The sequence below is a fragment of the Myotis myotis genome, unplaced genomic scaffold (assembly GCF_014108235.1).
Source record: "Myotis myotis isolate mMyoMyo1 unplaced genomic scaffold, mMyoMyo1.p scaffold_m19_p_20, whole genome shotgun sequence".
Classification (NCBI taxonomy): domain Eukaryota; kingdom Metazoa; phylum Chordata; class Mammalia; order Chiroptera; family Vespertilionidae; genus Myotis; species Myotis myotis.
The window spans coordinates 5,900,821-5,920,187 of NW_023416325.1; the positions used below are offsets into that span (position 1 = coordinate 5,900,821).

The 19,367-nt window shown below is 47.6% G+C and overlaps 1 protein-coding gene across 3 annotated transcripts in view; it reads left to right on the forward strand.

Annotated features, from left to right (window-relative positions):
- The window catches only part of OPCML (opioid binding protein/cell adhesion molecule like), an 855,685-nt gene that overhangs the window by 426,783 nt on the left and 409,535 nt on the right, over positions 1-19,367 (forward strand). For 2 of the 3 annotated variants that reach the window (XM_036354492.1, XM_036354493.1), the window contains exon 1: positions 14,141-14,916. In XM_036354492.1, the coding sequence (XP_036210385.1) occupies positions 14,750-14,916 (167 nt within the window). In that variant the 5' untranslated portion in view covers positions 14,141-14,749. Of the gene's footprint in view, positions 1-14,140; positions 14,917-19,367 lie in introns of those variants that run through there. The other variant, XM_036354494.1, reaches the window with a different exon arrangement.

Below are 19,367 nucleotides of genomic sequence, written 5' to 3' on the forward strand. Positions count from 1 at the left end.
CACAGTTTCTTTCAGTTAAAACAAAGGCCACTATGAAAAAGGCCTTCAACTGAAAAGTGCCACACTGACTCACGGAGCAACCTTTACTGAGAAGGCCCTGAGCATTGTGCTCGGTGCTGAGAATAGAAAGAGGCCCAGTTCTCAATAAATTAGCAAAGACAACAGGTCCGGTGCTCACCTGGGCCAGATGTGCTCTAGTAAGCTAACAGGAGGGAAGGATCCATTCTGAGGAGGTGCCCGACGGGGCGGGCATACTTGTGTCTAGGAAACAGGGACCACCCAGGAAGGGCCTTGGTGAAGAGGTTTGGGGTCTGACCTGCAGACGAGGGCAGTTCAGATGGGATGAGCGGCCCAGACAATAGCAGAGGACACAGACGTGCCAACACTTTCCTGCAACGGCCAGTGAGCCAGTGCCGATCAGGGATTTATGGGCTATTACATCTGAAAGGGGATTTGCAAAACATCTAGTCCAGTGACTTGTTTTACAGTTGAGGGAACCCAAAGTAGGAGAGGCAAACCGACTTTTCAAAAGTCTTAGTTAAGGTCTGATCGGCTCTGTCCCTTGACACCAGCTCTCTGTGTATGTGTAGCCATCATTCTTTGGCTGTGATCACATGATCGAGGTACCTACATCTCACATCAGAGTGCTTGGCACTGGCTTTATCCTCCTGCCAGGTCTGCACACATCATTCTATTGGCTCTTCCACCTTAAACGTATCCACCAATCCACCAAGCAGATGTTCTCCTATCAAACATGTATGTAGAAACTCCCACGTCCAGCCCTCTCTACACCATTTGCTGATTTCTTTGGCTCTTTAGAGCTACCCATTTCTTTGTGTTGCCCGCCCTTAAAATGCCCGTATTCTTGGTTGATTTAAGATGTGAAAATCGCAGCCGCTATTCTTCAGTTGTTTCAACATGCCTAGAACCGTAGTATATGTTTTCAAGAAAACTATTTTTAGAGCCCCCGGCCCAGCACCATTAGTCTGCGTTCATTGAGATGAGAAGGGTGAGGATTCGTTTCTGACAAACCCTTGCCACTTGCAGAAGAAAGTTGCACCTGCCCTACTTTGGAATCTGGGGACCTTGGCTGCTGGCAGCCAGCAGCACCCCAGGGTGTATCCCCCCGCTTCTGCTCCCACAGGCCTGCGTCCACAGCCTCGTCCCTCCCTCAGCCCACCCACGGCTGCTGACGGGGTTGCCCGTCTCCAACCTGGTCTCCCTGCTCCGCAGACCCTCGGGAACACGGGCCAACTGCACACCCAGAGATGTTAGAGCAAATAACTGCGTCTGCGAGTTGTCAGGAGAACGGTCTGTGGGATGGAATGCACACATTGCCAGCGGGTGGGGACGCTAGAAAGCGGGCTCTCTTGACAGAGAGAGAAGTGTTGGAATTAATTCATAAACGTGTTGGGTGGAAATTAGCAGATGAAGATCTGCAAGGGGAGAAGAGATGGAGGGAGAGAGAGGAGGGAGGAGGCGGACAGATGGAGGGGGGAGGGAGACGGTGGGAAATAGAGCAGAAGACACAGCTCTTTCACAGTCTTGCTTATTCTCAGCGGCAGCCTGTGGTTTGACAGGGATTCCGTCTGGCCCTGTTCGTTCCTTCTCTGCTCTTCCTGGGACCTCTGCCATCGCATCGCCTGCTCCAGCCCTCACCCCACCTCCCACTTCACCATAACCTGTGCTTCTCACACACGTGGGGTGTCCAGTGTATTCATGAAGGGGCTTCCTCTATGCAAAATGCACTGAACTTCTGATATTCTCATGGTAAGGAGGGAAGGAATGGGGCCTTATGGGGAGCTCTTGCCTCCTGACACTGATGTTGTCCAGGTCACTCTCCCTGAACCTCAGTTTTCTCGCTATAAAGTTAGGATTCGTGGGCAAGCTAAGAGAGGGATGCGTAGAAGTCAGTTATCTCAGAATCTAGTATGCTGTATGCTTTCAGTAAGTTCTATTGTTATTGGCAGCAGTAGAAGTAGCGGAATCTAAATCTTTTCTCTGGTGTTCTACACCTAATGGCTCAACATTTCTGAAGGAAGGTCAAGAGGTCCAAACGGTGTGTTCAAGCTCAGTTTCAGAGCCATCAGACCCGTGTGCCTACTTGCACTGCTTAATTGATGGTTGGAGATTTGCCATGTAACAGTCTGTTGGATGATGTTCCATTTTGGGACCCAAAACAGACAGTCACCTGATATCATTTTGAAAGAACCATTGAGACCACTACGTGTGAGATGAGACATGGCTGGGTTCATTTCCCGTCTCTGACAAGGGTTTCTCCCAATTTCCTTTTGACCTCCCCAGATTCCAGGGGTCTCTTCCACATCTGTGCCTAAATACAATCTCATTGTATTTAGATTCTGATTTTTTTGCCCAAAGTAGAGCCAGACAAACTGAAGCCGTGTGCACACTTACGACTCTAACAAAAATATTTTGGCCTCGCTGAACTCCATTTCCCCCTCGTTCTCAAAGGCCTGCTCCCCCACCACTGCAAGGGAACAGCTTGCACTTCCCAAAAATCCATTTACACTAAAGGGCTAGCTCAGTGGTTCTCAACCTTCCTAATGCCGCGACCCTTTAATACAGTTCCTCATGTTGTGGCGGCCACCAATTTCATTGTTACAAATTGAACATAATACAAGCATAGTGATTAATCACAAAAACAATATATAATTATATACGTGTTTTCCAGTGGTCTTAGGCGACCCCTGTGAAAGGGTCCTTCAAGCCCCAAAGGGGTCGCGGCCCACAGGTTGAAAACTGCTGGCTAGCTCTTCCCAAGTGTTTTGCAATTTTAACTTTTCAAACCCTAATTGGGCTTTGTCTTTAGACATTGACTTGCCTAACATAAAACTATTAGGGGAGGGGTTAGAGGGGCTTTTCCCTCCCTTTCCTTTTCTATGAGGTTCCTGAAGGAATACTTGTTTGAATCATTTTAGGAGGGTTTTTGCAAAGGGAAGCTGAGATATGTGATCATTAATTGAGCGTGTGAACTTGGCCAGGCCAACTTACTCAGGAATTTGGTCAAACATTATTCTAGATGTTTCTGTGAAGTCATTATTCTAGATGTTTCTGTGAAGTGTTTTGTTTGTTTGTGTTTTTTTAAAGAAGAGATTAACATTTAAATTAGTAGACTGAGTAGAGCAGATGGCCTGCTATGTGGGTGGGCCTTTTCAATCAGTTGATGGCCTTAATAGACAATACTGACCTCCCCTGAACAGAGAATTATGGCAAAAGACAGCCCTCAGGTTTGAACTGCAGCATTAATTCTTCTCTGGGTCTCCAACCTACTGGCCTCCCTGCAAATTCTGATCTTGCCAGCCTCCACTATCCTTCAGCCAGTTCCTTAAAATCTTTCTCTCTCTCTCTCCATACACACACACACACACACACACACACACACACAGACAGACATTGGAACCTTGGTTTGCAAAATTAATTCCTTTCATAAGCCTGTTTGTGAAACAATTTATTTGAAAATGGAATCATTTTTTCCATTAGAAATAATTTAAATTGAATTAATCCATTCCAGACCCCCATTGATTCCCTGTTTAACTTTTCTTATGTACAGTACATGTCTAAACTCTATGGTTGTTCTCAAAACTTTTCTGTTCACTTTGCTATCGTTAACCTTCTTAGGACCCATGGTGACCTACTGTATGTATTTAATAATAATTCGCAACAACGAAAGCAAAACAATACAAACTTATGCACAGTACAATTCCCTGAGATATTAACATTGTGAGGTTGCGTGGTAAACTGACTCATTCATACTCGCACATTCTCTCCTTTGTCCCCTGAGAGATGTGTGACTGATCATATCAGCATGAAAGGGTTATTGGGACAAGAATCAAAATTTTGTTCGACAACTGAGACATTTCTCTGCGAACAACTTGGTCGAGAGCTGAACTGTTTGAGATGGGAGACATCAGAACTGAAGTTTGTATATATGTATGTGTGTATTATATAATTATATATCTGTAAATATATATATATGATATATACATAGAATATATCTCTCTATAAAATATATAGATGATATAGATATAGAATATATCTCTAGAGAGAGAGAGAGAGGAGAGGAGAGGAGAGGAGAGGAGAGGAGAGGAGAGGAGAGGAGAGGGGAGGAGAGGAGAGGAGAGGATGTAAAGTCCCATTGGTTCAATTTCTCTGGAGAACTCTGACTAATAGTACCAAATGCTTGGAGGCATCCTCCATCTCTCTGCTATGATGGTCCCTTTCATTTTCTTCTGCTTTCTCTTTCCCATATCCATTCCCTTTCTCATTCCCAAGGCTTCCTAATGCCTATAGGAAAGACAGTCAAGAGTAGGTCCTGTTTTCTTCCTTTCCAGTTCTCTGGACTGCATGTCTAGCCACCACACGCAGTTTAGTCTTGTGACCCAGTGAGGTGGTGGTTTTTGTTATTGTGCTTTTGTTTTTTGTTTTTCCATTTGAGCCTTTAATACTGAATCCATCCATCAAGGTGATCAGGAGCTAGAGCAGCTGGGAGGAGGGGAGAGAAATGTGGGATCACAGAGAAAAATTTTGGTGCTAAGTTAAAAGGTGGGAGGGGGCATTCGCGGTGATTAAGAGAGCTGTTCAGAGGCCTCTGTGTGGTGGTTGTGACACTGTTTTACAGGCTAGCAGGATTTTAGAGATTATCCAATCCAACGTACCCCGAAACATTTGAGCAAAAGACACAACAAATGTATTTTTTAAAAACTTCGACCAGAACACAAGTGCCGGCGAGAGTTGAGACTATGTACAAATAAATGGATACGCCTGGACTCTGTGGTGGACTGCTTTCTGAGAGGCGTACTCTTCCTGCTGGGTTCCCATGCACCCCGGTGAGGACGTCAGTCAGAAGCGATGTTCTGAGCAACGTGCTTATGTTTATTACTTAGAGCACTAATATCTGAGGCCCGTCTACATCACCTGTTGGTCATGTGGCACCGCCACCTGCTTTCCTCCCACAATGAATCTCTTGTATAAATAACAGTGTGGTCCAGCATCAGTCAGACATGGACACGGAGTTCTTAGTATACAAACTGGACCATTCCAATTCGTCCTCTTCACCCCCGGCTGAATTTGGATCAACAAAACCGTAACCAATGCCCACATGAGGACAAATATCTTCGATTATCTAATACTCGGTATGTGAATTTTGGACAGCTATAATATCTGTGAAATGGCAGAGTATGGGTAAGAGATACAGAAATATTTTTATTATTAATTAAATAAATAGGTATTGAAGCTATTATGGATGCTATTATGGCTGCTGGTCATACAGCCGTTAATTGAGAGGGAGACAGGGAAAGGTTTATTTAGCATTTTCTATGTTGAATTTCTAGAAATCAGTAGGAATGTTTCTTCTTATGCATTGGTTTCTTAATCTCATAGAAATGTCAAAAGGATGACACTGGATAGTATCCATGAGGTGTGTGCCCTAGTGTTGGTCCCACAGTAGTCTGATAATGAACATGAGGGTCACTGCTATTCTTTTTTAAATGTTGACTGATTGGTCCATCCCTGAGTGGGGATGCCCAGCCGGTGTTGCTCAGTGGTTGAGTATTGACCTATGGTACTAGTGATTTATTTTCCCTAGACTATTAACTCATTGTGGACAGGCAACAATTCATCCTACACATATTTGGTAATACAGTGGGGCCTTGACTTACGAGTGTCCCGACTAACGAGTTTTTCGAGATATGAGCCGTCTCTCGGCCGATTTTTTGCTTTGAGTTGCGAGCTAAAATTCGGGTTACGAGCCAGATTCAGATACCCCACTGCTAGTTGGCGCAGCGAACGTCACAGTGAACGCCACAACATCAGCCCAGCATCACGTGTCTCACTCGTTCACTGTTGATTTGACATACGAGTAATTTGAGTTACGAGCTCCGTCACAGAACGAATTAAACTCGTAAGTCAAGGCCCCACTGTAAACAGCCATGTATAAAATATTGTGATTAGAGGAGGCAGGTCTATGATTCCTCCAGAGAACTCTCATTTTCAGTGACCGGATATCAGTATGCAAGTCTTTCAGACTGCAGATGAAATGAAACAAAACACAGCACTAGCCTCCTCACACTCAGATCTTGTCCAGTTAGAGCCTGCACCTTCTCCTTTCTCATTATGTCCAAGCCACGCTGGAAATTCTGGGCCACACTCACTTTCTCCCTCCTCAGAGTCCATCATCTCTCAGCTCAGCTTACTGCCACCTAAGTGGCACTGCTGCCCGCCTGCCAGAGTTCCCGGTGTCGCCCACTGTGCCAGACCAAGAGCCCGATTGGCCCTCGTTCACTTACCTGAATCCCCTAGTGTTTGATGCTATTAACCATTTTTCTTAGGCTCCTCCCTGGTTTCTCTGAGGCTATTGGTCCCTGATCTTCCTTCTGGCCACTCCCCAGGACCCTCTGTGAGCTCCTCCACTCACCCCTAAATGTTGGTGTTGCCCAGAATTCACACTTAGCACTTAATTCCTTCTCACGCCACCCCTGCTGAGTGACTTCATTAGGACCCAGGCTTCAGCTCCCACTGACACAGAAATGATTCCCACACCTGTAAATCTGAACATTGTCTCTTTCTCAAAAACTAACCAAACCAATGTCAACAGAAATCGATACTTGGATTTTTCACTATCACCTTATGTTCAACATTTTTCATTTAGTCAAGTAATGTCCTCCGCTCAATATCAGTTATTCTTACTATTTCTCTGTGATTGGTAATATCATCTACTGAGTTGCCAACATCAGAAACCAAATAACGTGATTCTGTCTAGTCTTTAAAGTGAATTTAGGAGTCACAACCTTTGAGCAGCTTTTTAAGAACCCCAATCTACTGTAGATGGCCCAGCTCTGAGATATTTCATAACCTTGCACATTTTTATTTTAAATTTTGTCATATGGTACTACTGATCTATTTCCCCTGCTAGACTATTCACTCCTTGTGGGCAGGCGATATATCATATCCTTTGCATCCCCAGAACTAGAAAACTGTGAAGATGTTCAAAGAATCTTTCTTTACAAAAAGAAAAAAAGATGCCCTAACTGGTTTGGCTCAGTAAATAGAGTCCTGAAGGGTCCCAGGTTCGATTCTGGTCAAGGGCATGTACCTTGGTTGCAGGCATATCCCCGGTAGGGGTTATGCTGGAGGCAGCTGATTGATGTTTCTCTCTCATCGATGTTTCTAACTCTCTATCCCTCTCCCTTCCTCTCTGTAAAAAACCAATAAAAAATATTTTTTAAAAAAGAAAAAAGAATGATTGAAGTAGTTAACAAGATAAATGTACAATAGAAAAAAGCGTTTGGCAAATGAAATAAGATTTTAAGTAACCAACACAAAACACAAATCCCAGTTCCTCTCTGACACCGAGAGAGCAGGTTCATTTTAGCAGGCAGGGGAGAGGGTAGGGCCCAGGTAAAGCAGCATCTGAGCAGTTACTTATTGAGCATTTACTGTGTGCCAAGCTCTCTGCAATGGGTCTGACATCCAACTTGTTTAATTCTTCCAAGAGAGGAAAAGTATAGTGTTGCCCAACCAACCACTGAGGACATTTGGGCTCAGAAAAGTCTGGTGCATTTTCTGAAGTCCCTGCTCCTGAGTGGCAGGTCCAGATTTAGAGCCGGGTCACCTGACCCTGCCGGGCCCTCTCTCAGCCACACCCTGGCTATCTGGGTGGACTGGTCCATTTTCCACCTGTCAGGAGGGGCGGGTCTGTCATAACTGCCATCGAGCATTTAAAAAACACATTTTATGGCTTGTAGGTCTCAATATAATGTTTTTTGTTATTTGATTTGTAGAAGTATATGGAGTGTGACTGTGAAGTAATGAGGCTGGTTTTATTGTGTGGTTTGTGGAACTGGTTCCCTTGACAGGAGTCTCCTGCCTTGCTGGAAGGCGATGCCTGAACACAGTTGATGCCTTGTGATGTCACACCGCCGTGGAGCGTGGGGGCCAGCGAGGAAATGAGATGTAGTCCGCAGAGCCCCCAGTGGGATGGAGCTGGAGCCTCTGCCGTCTGCGTCACGGGCTAAGGGGGACAGGCCCGAGTTTCTCTGTACCAGGCTCCAGTCCGCAGGACAGGAATCGGGGTGCGCAAAGCAAACACCTGCTCTCGGGGACCTTGCAGTTCTAATGGGAGAGAGGCAGTCACACGCATGCACACACACTTCGAAGAGTCCGATGAGGGCCTGAAATCATATCCAGTGAATTCTATAGCTACCAGTAGATCCCTCTATGAGTATTGGGAAATACCTCATACAGATCTTATTTTAATGCAAATCTTATGTGCCTTATTCTTGTTGGTGTTTTTATTTTTAGTTTTGTGTGTGTGTGTGTTTTGTCCACTGGATTATTTTTTTCACTTTTTATTTTAATATACATTATTTTGTTGTTAATAGTATTACAGATATGTCCCATTTACACCCTGCTCCTTACTCCCCCCTTCTCCCAGCCCCTCACTGGGTTATTTTTATTGCTTTGTTTGGTGTGGTAAATTTCAGTTATTTCAGCAGAGAGAAAGGGGAAGAAACCAACAGTGAGCACTGCCATTCTGTCAGGCACTGCGAGAGGAGTTTCCGTATGTATCGTCCGTCCACATGTATCGTCCACTTTAATTCTCACAGCAACCCTGTGCAGAAGCTCTTATTAACCCTGTTTACCGATGGGAAGATACAAACTCAGAGAGGATCAGTGATGTGTCCAAGCTGGCAGATCTCATAAGGCAGAGCTGGGACCTGAAGCATGAATTTTAATTCACGCCCAACATCACTTCTTTCCACTAGCCCACGGAGTAGAGTCCTGTGTTAGGAAGGATGCGATGTGGTCGGGGACAGAAAGAGGAACAGGTCAAGACTAAACTGCCTCAAAGTCTGGCCTCATGCCAGCAGCGGACTAGGAAAACGGTTTACTAAATATTTGCCTCAGTTTGCAAGAGTGCAGAAAGACAACAGCGAGACGTGATGGCCCTCATTCTTACCTAGCGCTGATCATGTGAGCAGCTATTCTATTGGGATGGCCTGGGGTTTTAAAGAGGACACTACTTGTGTCTCATCCCAAGTATTGTGTCCGGGCATGTGCTGCCATTCTTGGAAAGTTCTTGAGCCTAAAGACTGAGCCAAGTCGAGCCTTGCTTCTCTCTTCACTAGCAAACCTTTAGTTTACTACATCCCCCCGTCCTGAGGGCCCCGCAGAGAGGATTCGCAGGCTAAGCCACAGTGCTCCCTGAGCCACTTCACCCGCTGGGTGCCGACTGAGGGAGGGAGGGAGGCTTCTGTCATCTACATATGCATCACACAGGATTTTCACTTTATGATTCTGCCTCATGCACATGCCGAACAGCTGGGTACAGCCTTCTCTCAGATAAACACAAGCTGTAAGTTTTCCTTGTTTATGAATAACACACAGTTTGAAATTGCTTTTACAAGTGGATACAAATTTCATTAGATAAATGCAGATCCTTCTGTTGGATCCAGAATTCTCGGTCGCCACCCTCGTCTGGGCAGCCCCTCCAGGGTACAATGAAACCTCATTAGTAACCACTTTTGAGTCTTGGGTGGTTTCTAATTCTGAAGTTGGGTCACCTCTAGATTCAGAGAAAGGCCCGCCCTGTTTCTCGTAACACACACACACACACACACACACACACACACACACACACACACACACACACCCCTTTCAGACAGCCTGCGAATTCGCTCTTGCAACCCCTGCCTCTATAAGCATACCCCTTCTGGAGTCATCCCTATCACAGGAAATTCTGCCACCCAGTTACCAATTCAACTTAGGAATCATCCTCAATTCCTTCCTTTTCCTCAACCCCCACATCCAAACTCTCAGGAAGTCCTAAACATGATGGTATTTTCAAACCACACACCTCACCTCTCCACTTTTCTCCATCACCATTGCTACCATCATTTATTCCCTCTTCTACTTCCTGCTTCCAGTCTGTACACCCATGATACATTCTTTATACAACAACGAAAATGAAATTTCAAAACTGTACCAGTTAGATTCTGTCACCTCTCTGCTTGAAGTTTTCCAACGTGATTGCACTGGATGCAACTCTGCATTTTGTATTACAAATCGCTCTAAATAACAAGATGTCTATGGGTTTGAATCAAAGCTCTAGTTTAAACATAGAGCAACGACATCGTTTTACTGATATTATTGTACATGTCACCATTTGTTATCGAAAGAAAGTGGGAGTTATGCCATATAATCATAATTTATGATTACTAAAAACATCCACTGTGTTAAGTGTGTACCTCATGAATTGTCACCTGCGATTAACCATGTTTTTTTATTTTTTTATTTTCTGCATTTTGTGATGCTTGGTTGGGCAGATTTTGGAGAAACTGCCACGCTCAGATAGCAAACAACTTGCCTTCAGCACCTCTTTCATATTCAAACCAACCAATATCCCCACGTCTTTTATCCAGCTGTCACACACCACACCAATATGTCCCCTGCCTTAACTCCCCCAGGGCCAGGTACTGGACACCTAGAGACCATTCCTACAGCCCCAAGCAAGCCACAGTTATTCCAGCAGTCCAGTTGATAAGCTTGATCCAGCTTATCAACCTTCTCCCCCAGCTCCTTCCTGTGGAAAGCACAGTAAGGCTCTGAGCCTCGCTTCCCCTGTCCTTCTGTGTCCACACTCACCTGGTGCTTCCCCACATGGCTCTTCATGGCATGAAGTGCTCCCGCCCCTTGGGAGGGCAAAGTCACAAACTATTTTGCCAAGACATTGTCTCAGGGTCTGTCATCTTACCGGACCTTAAAAATGCAATCTTCCCTGTTTGGGATCGGCGTCCGGGAGGCGGTGGGAAGACATGAGAGCCACCTACATGGGCAGTGGGTGTGGGGTTCAGTCCTCGACGGGTCTCCCAACCATGGCCACGAGGTCACCCTCACGGGGTCCCTGGGGCAGCCCCTCCCGGGAATGGTTTGCTGTGCAGCCTCACCTTCCAGGTCCTGCCTCTGGAGCCCTGGGCACAGCCCGGCAGGACTCAGTGATTGTGGAAACAGTGCAATAAAATGTGAAATGTGGGCCCTGCAAAAAAAAAAAAAAAAAAAAAATGCAATCTTGGGAACATGTCAAGATACCCTCCAACCCTGTGAGATAGGGGAGATGGGCATTCTAATGTACCCCCCACACAGCTGAAGGGTTGAGGAGTCGGTCAGAAGAGACGATCCAACCTCAGAGCCAGATTCTTAGGACTTGAATTAGTCCTTATCTGATTTGTCTTCACGAATGTTGTCATATGTCCAAGAGGGGTTTAACGGGGGCCTCCCTATTGTGGTACTCAGCTAAGCATTTCATAAAAAACTCCTGACATAAACTACTTTGTTCATTGAGAACCTCACCCCTTTGTCTCTTTTCCATTCCAATTTGTTTGGCTTTCCAGTCTACAAATGAATGCACTGGTCCCTTACAATGCCTTCAAAAGGCACACAATCTCCCCCCACAAAACTGTAGAATACATAGATGAACATAAACACGAGACCTCTGCAGTTATTTCTCTAATTTACTAGCCCTTGAGTTCAGCCCATGTGTTCACTCGAAAATGTTGAATTAGGAAACCAACTTACCAGAGAGGGGAGATATAGACTTCCAGATATCTCTAGTTGGGAGGAGCCGGCCCTGAAAACAAAAAAGGATCGGTGGTTCATCCTTTCCTCAAGAGCAGGGATTATTACATATCATTAGGTCTAGTCCAGTGATGGCGAACCTTTTGAGTTCAGCGTGTCAGCATTTTGAAAAACCCTAACTTAACCCTGGTGCTGTGTCACATATAGAATTTTTTTGATATTTGCAACCATAGTAAACCAAGACATATTTTTGATATTTATTTTTTATATTTAAATGCCATTTAACAAAGAAAAATCAACCAAAAAAATGAGTTCGCGTGTCACCCCTGACACGCGTGTCAGAGGTTCGCCATCACTGGTCTAGTCAATGCCTCCTATACCGGGTCTCTGCCTCTCATCTTTTCCTGCCCGGCTCTTCTCGCCCCACCTGGAATCTCGTGTTCTGTCTGTCTTTGGTCTCTTCCCCAATAAATCTTTCCATCTCAAACAATCCTTTATGAGCTGACTTGGTATTTAGCAGCTGCCCCGTTTGCCTCTCCTGAGAAACACTAGAGCCGACAGGTGCATGAGTAGAGAATGTCCAAGGAGACCCCTGTGAGCGAGTGGCAGGAGCCCTGTGACTTGGATGGCAGCCAGACCCCACCCCCCTGCTATCACGCCCCGCCCCCAATGGTCAGGATGCAGACTCTGTAATGGCAGAAAACCTTAAGCACAGCCTTGCGTTCCCAGCTTTACACAGGTTAAAGCAGCAGTCACCAACCTTTCGGACCTCACGGGCCACTGGGTAAAAGCACCAAAAAAGCCTTTCCAGCCTGGTGATAATGGACAAATGCATCTCAGAATTTAGAGGATTCGATGCAATGTGTGTACAGAAAACTCAGGGCCACTCAACTCTTAAGGAAAGATGGGTGTCATTAAAATCCCAAATAAGCGGTTCGGCTGCCGTCTGAGAGCCAGCCTCCCCTCTCGGCCTCATGACTCCTATCAGGAGCTGTGGCTGCGTGCCCTGCCCCATCGCCTGTATTAGTATCTGCTTTCTGGAAAGACCTGAGATGTTTTGATGTTTTCCCTATAATAAACATATAAAACGTATATGGCACGGCTAGTGGCAAGTATTCTTCTGGAGGTACGACCCTCTAATTAAAAACTGGAGACCTACAGCTGTATGTGGGCTACCATTTTACAAGGGGTGATGGGCAGCATTTATTTGTCATGGAGTCATCCAAGTGAAGTCATAAATGATAAAAGTTTAAACGGATGTTTCATTTACACTTCATCGTAACAATTATTCAGTGCCTCGTCTAATTTAACAAAGGGATTTGAGAAGGCATACAGCAACGCAAATGCATCATTGCCATTAAATTATGATGAAGCCACTAAGTGATGATACAACCACGGGATTACCATATGAAATAAGAGGTGGCTTCTGATAGAAGGAGCAGCAAAAAAACCTCCTGGCAGGCCCAAGGGAAGCCTGGGTCTCCTGCGTAAAAAGGGAAAGAAATTAATCTGAGCCCCAAACAAAGTAATAGTCTGGCCTCTGAGAATGCTGTTGCCAGGCCCCCTCCCAAAGCCATCACGTACCATATCCTGTTATGGTCGTGATGCCATAGAAAGTCGGAAATCAGCCTAATACTTTTTGGGACCCGTCTTTCCCCCAGCTCTTGCTCTTTTCTTATAAGATACTCAAATAATAAGCATGGAATAGGATGAGGATTATTTGTATTGTGTGGTAAGGAGATTCAGATTTATCAGTTTGGGAGACAGAGCAAGTCAAGGGCCATGGGCACTTCCATAGCGAGCCATCAAGGCAGAAAGAGTCTCCCAGCTCCTGGTACAGGCCCAGGGGGCTCTGCTGTGATCTTTGGCTCAACCAGGCAGAGAAGGGTCCCACCCAGCACTGGACTTGCACACGGACCTGTGCAGCCACCTGTCCTGGGAAACTTAGCTCTTCTCCTTGGAGTTTGGTAACTTCTGCTAAGGCATCCAGGGAGGGAAGGTGCTAGCATTCATTCCCAGTTTGCAGCTTCCCCATCTTCCTCTCTGCTCCCCCTCCTCTCCCCTCCCCAGCAGCCCTGCTCCACCTGCCTGCCAGCAGCTGAGCCGCCTGGAGTGCGCCCCTTTCTCTCCCTGGCTCTAGGGGTCCGGGATGTTGAGCCCCGCCAAGTGAACTCCTCATCCCTGTGGGGTTCCCTGCCAGTGTGGATGTGATGCCGCGGGGGTTAAGGTGGACGCCTGCTCCCAGCCCCGCGCCCCCACCCAGCACCCGCCAGCCAGCAGCGCGGACACCTGAGAAAGTGGTGGTCAGTGATGGAGCTGCTGCCATGACAACCTGGTGGTAGGGCCCTGGGCTTCGGGGCTGCTCCCGGGAGGAAGGCGGTGTGGAGGCTGGGGGTGGTTCCTGAACGTGGCATCTCGCGCCGTCCCCTGGAGGAGGCGGGGGCGCCGCCCCGCCCAGCTCCCCTGCGCCCCGAGTCTGCGCCCGGCGTGCTCATCCGGCTGGCAGCGCGGCCCCTGGCCGCCAGTTCGCGCCGGGCTGTGGGGAGAAAGTCCAGGGTCCAGGGCTAGGAGGATCCCGCCGGAGCCCGCCTCCTGCCCCCGCGTGGAACTTTGTCCCGCCTGTGGGTTCCAGATCGGAGACTTGGGCTGCTGATCAATACGGCTCCCCACATGTGTGATCTAATCAAGCATTTTCTCCTCTCTCCAAGGCAGCAGCGTTTTATGGCATCTCCTCTCTGCCAGGCTCGCCCGGCTTCTCTGGGTTATAAACTTTTGATGCCAGACCTCTGCAGAACCTGCCCAACCGCATTGTAAAGTAGCATCTCGGAGAGAGAGGCAGAGGCAGAGCCATCCGTGACCTTCATCCCGCACCTTCCTTCCTGCTCTCCCTTCCAGGCTGTCTCCCGCCTCCCCGGGGAGCGTCAAGAAAGCGCTTTTTAGATGCAGGAGGGGCATCTGGTTCTGCCAGGTTGGAGAGCTGAGGCAGAAGAACCACTAGACTCCGGAGAGCCTGGACTCGCTTCTCCTGCTCCCTCCCGGCGCCCGGCTTGCTCATCCCTGCCTCTCCCCACGCCGCTGCCTGAGCCCCGCTGGCGTGTGGGGCGGGGCACCAGGACCCTGCTGCGGCCGGCCTTCGGGGAAGTTGTGGCTGTCGAGGATGGGGGTCTGTGGGTACCTGTTCCTGCCCTGGAAGTGCCTCGTGGTCGTGTCTCTCAGGCTGCTGTTCCTTGTACCCACAGGAGTGCCCGTGCGCAGCGGAGATGCCACCTTCCCCAAAGCTATGGACAACGTGACGGTCCGGCAGGGCGAGAGCGCCACCCTCAGGTAGGGAGCTGCACTTCGGCGGGGTCTGAGCCTCTGGGCTGTGATTATATGAAGGGGGAGCCAGGGAGAGGAAAGCTTGGGAGGAGCAGGCAAGAGGACCTCTGGAGGCTCAAGAGGCGCCCTCTTGCACACTGCGTCACCTGACACTCCTCCTGGACAGGTGTGTCGTTTGCTCTAGCTTCTCTGGTCCAGGATCTTAGACGTGAACACAGAGGTCCTTGCTTGGAACTCCATTGTGGCTAGGAGTCTGTGACATGGCTAGATTCGCTTTTGCCTTGGTGCCAAGGTGAGGATGGAGAGCCCTGCGATGGCCACCCTGGGGGGTAGTCTAGAAGGCTGCTGGCTGTCTCACCTGCCAGCAGGTGTGTAATGAGGCAGGACATGATCAGGATGGGCTGATGGCCCCTCTCAGTGAGACACCTAAAATCTCAGGCTCTGGAACTGCTCGTGCTGGGCCATGGCCCCTTGGGAGGCCGCTCAAGACTCAGCCATCCATGTCAGCCTGTGTGGTGCCCCAATTATAAATGAGGAGGGCAGTTTTATCTTTGCCGGCTCAGGACCAGGAGAGGAAACATGGTAGCTTTTATGCAAGGACATCACTCCTGCGCAAACGCACAATCGGAACGCTTTTTGTTTTACCTTAATGAGTTACAGAGAATCACTTGCATGCCCCAGGCAGAGGGATGGAGATGCTCGGAATATGAACCTTTGGGGACTGGACCTGCTGCGGCAGAGACTTTAATAAAAACGCAGCCACAACTTTCCACCAGCTCAGCAGATATCTTTTATCCCTTTAATGAGGCAGCCCTGGTCCTAGGAGACAGATTCAGGGACGTCCCAGCTTAACTCGGGCTCGCAGTGTACACAGGGTGAATGTGTTTGCCCTGCCTAGGACTTTGATGGTTCGAGTGAGAAATAAAACATCCTGTCCCAGACTCTGCAGCCAAAAGGCCTGGCTTCTCCGAGGAACGGAGGAGGGTGGGGCGTCCTTTCTGTTCTTCCCTTGGCTCCCCTGGTTGAACTCTCGCTACATCTGGACAAGCCTCTCCCAGGGGAAGGAACGAAAGGCCTTTTGGAGTGACAGCTATTTTTTCCCCCCTAAGCCCAAGGGCCAAGGTTGGATTCTTTGGGTGGTTCTCAGCTACATTTTCTTCTGAGTTAGAGAATAGGTCCAGGAACCCTCCCTGCTGGAGTTCAGGGGCCTCAGGTTGAGAGAGAAAAGAAAAGGCTGGAGCCAGACCTCCTGGTCCCTGGGCATCCTTCAGTCTGTCTCAGAGTAGAGTGCCATCTGCCTACTTCACTGCCCCCCCAAAAAGTGTTGGGAGTCCGCTCCCTGCGAGATGGCTTTCGGGGTGCTCATTTGCAGTTGGCTCAAAGGTATGAGTAGTTCCTGGGCTCAGAGCAGCACCAGTGTACGCACCTTCACCAAGGGAATGCTGGTAACTGTTACCAGGTGCAGAGGGATATAGACGCTGCCACGCATCTCTTCTTATCTTCTCATCTACTACTGGGAGCAAAGAGGGCCAGCATTCCCCCGGCCTCAGTGCTGACTTCCAAAATCCCCTGCCCTCTTGCTTCCCCTAAAAGTTACACTTGAACTTTCTGCTGGCCAGGATGCAATAAGACTTCTCCACCAGCAGAGGGCCAGCTTCCATCTATCTTTATTTATTTTATTTTATTTTATTAGCTACTGGCCTGTTTTCATGATCTTCAATTCTGATGTTTAGCAGCTGGGCTTGGTAATGGGAATGGGAGTGAAAAAAAAGGAAGAGCTGAATAGTTGTTTTTGTGTGGTTTTTTTAGAAGGAAAAAAAAACACACACAAAAAAACCTTCCATGCTCAAGTATAACTGCTGTTACCTGGTTGCATGCTTTGTTTTTTAAAAAGTGAGCACATGTCTTCTGTTGGTTTTGCTTCTCCTCTCTGTATAATTTGCCCTGAGGTGCAGAAATCCAGGACATTGTCCACATTTTAATCTCTTTCTATCCATTTACTTTTCCTTTTTACCTTGGGTTCTTTTCTGTTATTGCCTTCTTCCTTCATTTTTATGAGATGGCTCTATTTTAAAAGTTTGCTTTTTTCCCCCAAAAAGGCAAAATAATAATGAATCATAATTTACTTTCTTCTTTTTTGCCTTCATCACTTTATTTTTTATCATTCCCTGATATCTTAAGTTTTGATTTCACTACTAGCACAATGCTTCTTAAAGCAACATAAATATCTCCTGCAGATTTCTGGGGGTCTCCACCTCTCTCCTTTTGTTCTCTCTGCTCTGCTGGTTTGCTGGTGAGTAGCTGTGTTTCCATCTCGAAGAAGCACTTATTTGTCAGAACTCAGAGGGAAAGGCCCTGCTCCCAGTCTCTGGAAGTCCATGGCTTCAACCCCAGATAAAGGCCATGTTTTATTCGGTATCAGGCAGTGCTTTTAAAGCAACGACATTCTTGAGTATGGCCACTCTCTAGTCTCCTTACAGATATTCCACGGGGAGGCACGTGTTTGGGAATTTAGTGTTCCCAATACATTAGAAGCTCAGAATGTATTGAAAACACATTGAATGATTCCCACCCAGTCAGCCACAGCAAGTCTTTTCAAATGTGGCTGCGGTGGATCAAAGTATCCGAACCTGTGTGTCCGTCTTGAACAGTCACATTGGAGGCCAAAGACAGAGTAGGAAAAGCAAAGTGATGGAGAGTGCTGGGTCCTTCATTGGATTTCCCTGTGAGAAATTGCCTGGCTTAGAGAAGGATGATTTTCTTCCTTGGAGATATCGGTTTTCATGCAATAGGTCTTTGCTTGCATTGAAGGATGTTAGAATGTGTTGTGTCCAAGACGACACCGAAGTTTTGCACGTGGGTGGAACTCATTTGCTATAAGTGAGGCAATATTTTCTTTCCATAATTACTTCAAAGGGCTACTTGGGAAGTAAAAATAATTATTTGAATATTGAGTTAGCTTGCCTCCTTGGAAGAGAAAGGGTATGGAAATGGTGGTATTCACTATGTCTGAGTTATGGCTCCTATGAATCCGATTTGAATTCATTATTACAAATGGGCCCTTTCGGCCGGAATCATTTCATTGCAATTATCTGCTGTTGGGTTGAAATGGTCTGTGCCTTCCCATGAGATTGGCTATGACGAGTCCATGGAGTCCTGTGTCTGAATCAGCGCCACGTTGAAAAGGAGCCCGGATGCTCAGGGTGGCCCGCCAGTGTCTACCTCAGTTGCACAGATGATGGTCAGATGTGCCTTCCTCGTGGGCCTTGGTCTCCTCTCATTGGCTTTCGTTCCTCCCTGGGATCACATCATGAACATTTTGAGGGGTGTGAGGTCGGACAGAGATAGCAGTTGTTGTCCCAATAAATGGAACATACTGTTGTTGTTTTAATTTTTCATATGGCGGGATAATCAGTTTTGCTGATCCAGCTTTGCTGATCTGGGATTATGCTTTCATATCTCTAGAATGCCCCCGAATTTTCATTAGGAGCCGGAGCTAATCCCTTCAGAACCAAGTATCTGAGGGTTGCCTACCACCGGGGACTAATCTGACCAGCAGGATCTTGCTGTCGAGCTTTCTGTGCTCTGCCTGCGTTGTTTCTCTGTATGTCGCACTCCCCAGCAGCAGCTTCTGTTTTGGGAGAAATTCGAAAATTCAGACTAGACAACAGGTTAGTCAAAAGCAGAACGGGACTTTGCATTTCAGTGTTTAAGTTGCCGAAGTCCAGTGAGGACTCGGGGAAGTGCAAAGGCCTTGATCTTGGCGCCGCTGGCCTGGCTGCATATGTCGCTGCTGGGCTCCCTGCCAATGGAATGAAAGCTCTGGAGTGGGCACCGGTGCGGGCATCTAACAACTCCTTCCTGTGTGTTTCATGTGGAGCCAGAGTCGAGACCCACTGCCGTAAAGCCCTTTCCTGCCCCAGAGCACCTGAGCAAGGTGGTCTCCAGGGGACCTCCCCCACATACGTGTCTCCTCCGTGCCAGTATGTACCTACCATTCACGGGCTGCCTTGGCATTCTAGGAGGGGCACTGGGCCCGGGGCCTGAACACCTGGGTTCGATTCTTATTCTACCACTAAATAACCGCATGGTTTTGAGTGCTTCGGTTCAATTGCAAACATGTGGGAGCAATATCTTCCCAGACTGTGACATCAGGTGAGATGAAGTATATGGCAGTTTTCTGTGAGCGATAAGGCATGATATAGGTGCAAGATGTCACCGTGCTCCATGGCACTCCTCAGTCACGACCTGTGGCATTTCATCTGCTCTGCCTCTTGCTCCTTCTAACGCCCCTACTTCCTCCGACCCCCACGCACATACACATACGCACCTGTCTCTTCCCCATTTCACTCAGCATCCTGCTTCCTGCCCGTGGTCAAGAATTACCCCCACCTGAATTCCAGTAACTCTTGCTGCAGATCTCACTTCCAACAGACGCACCCTGTGGACCTGCCACT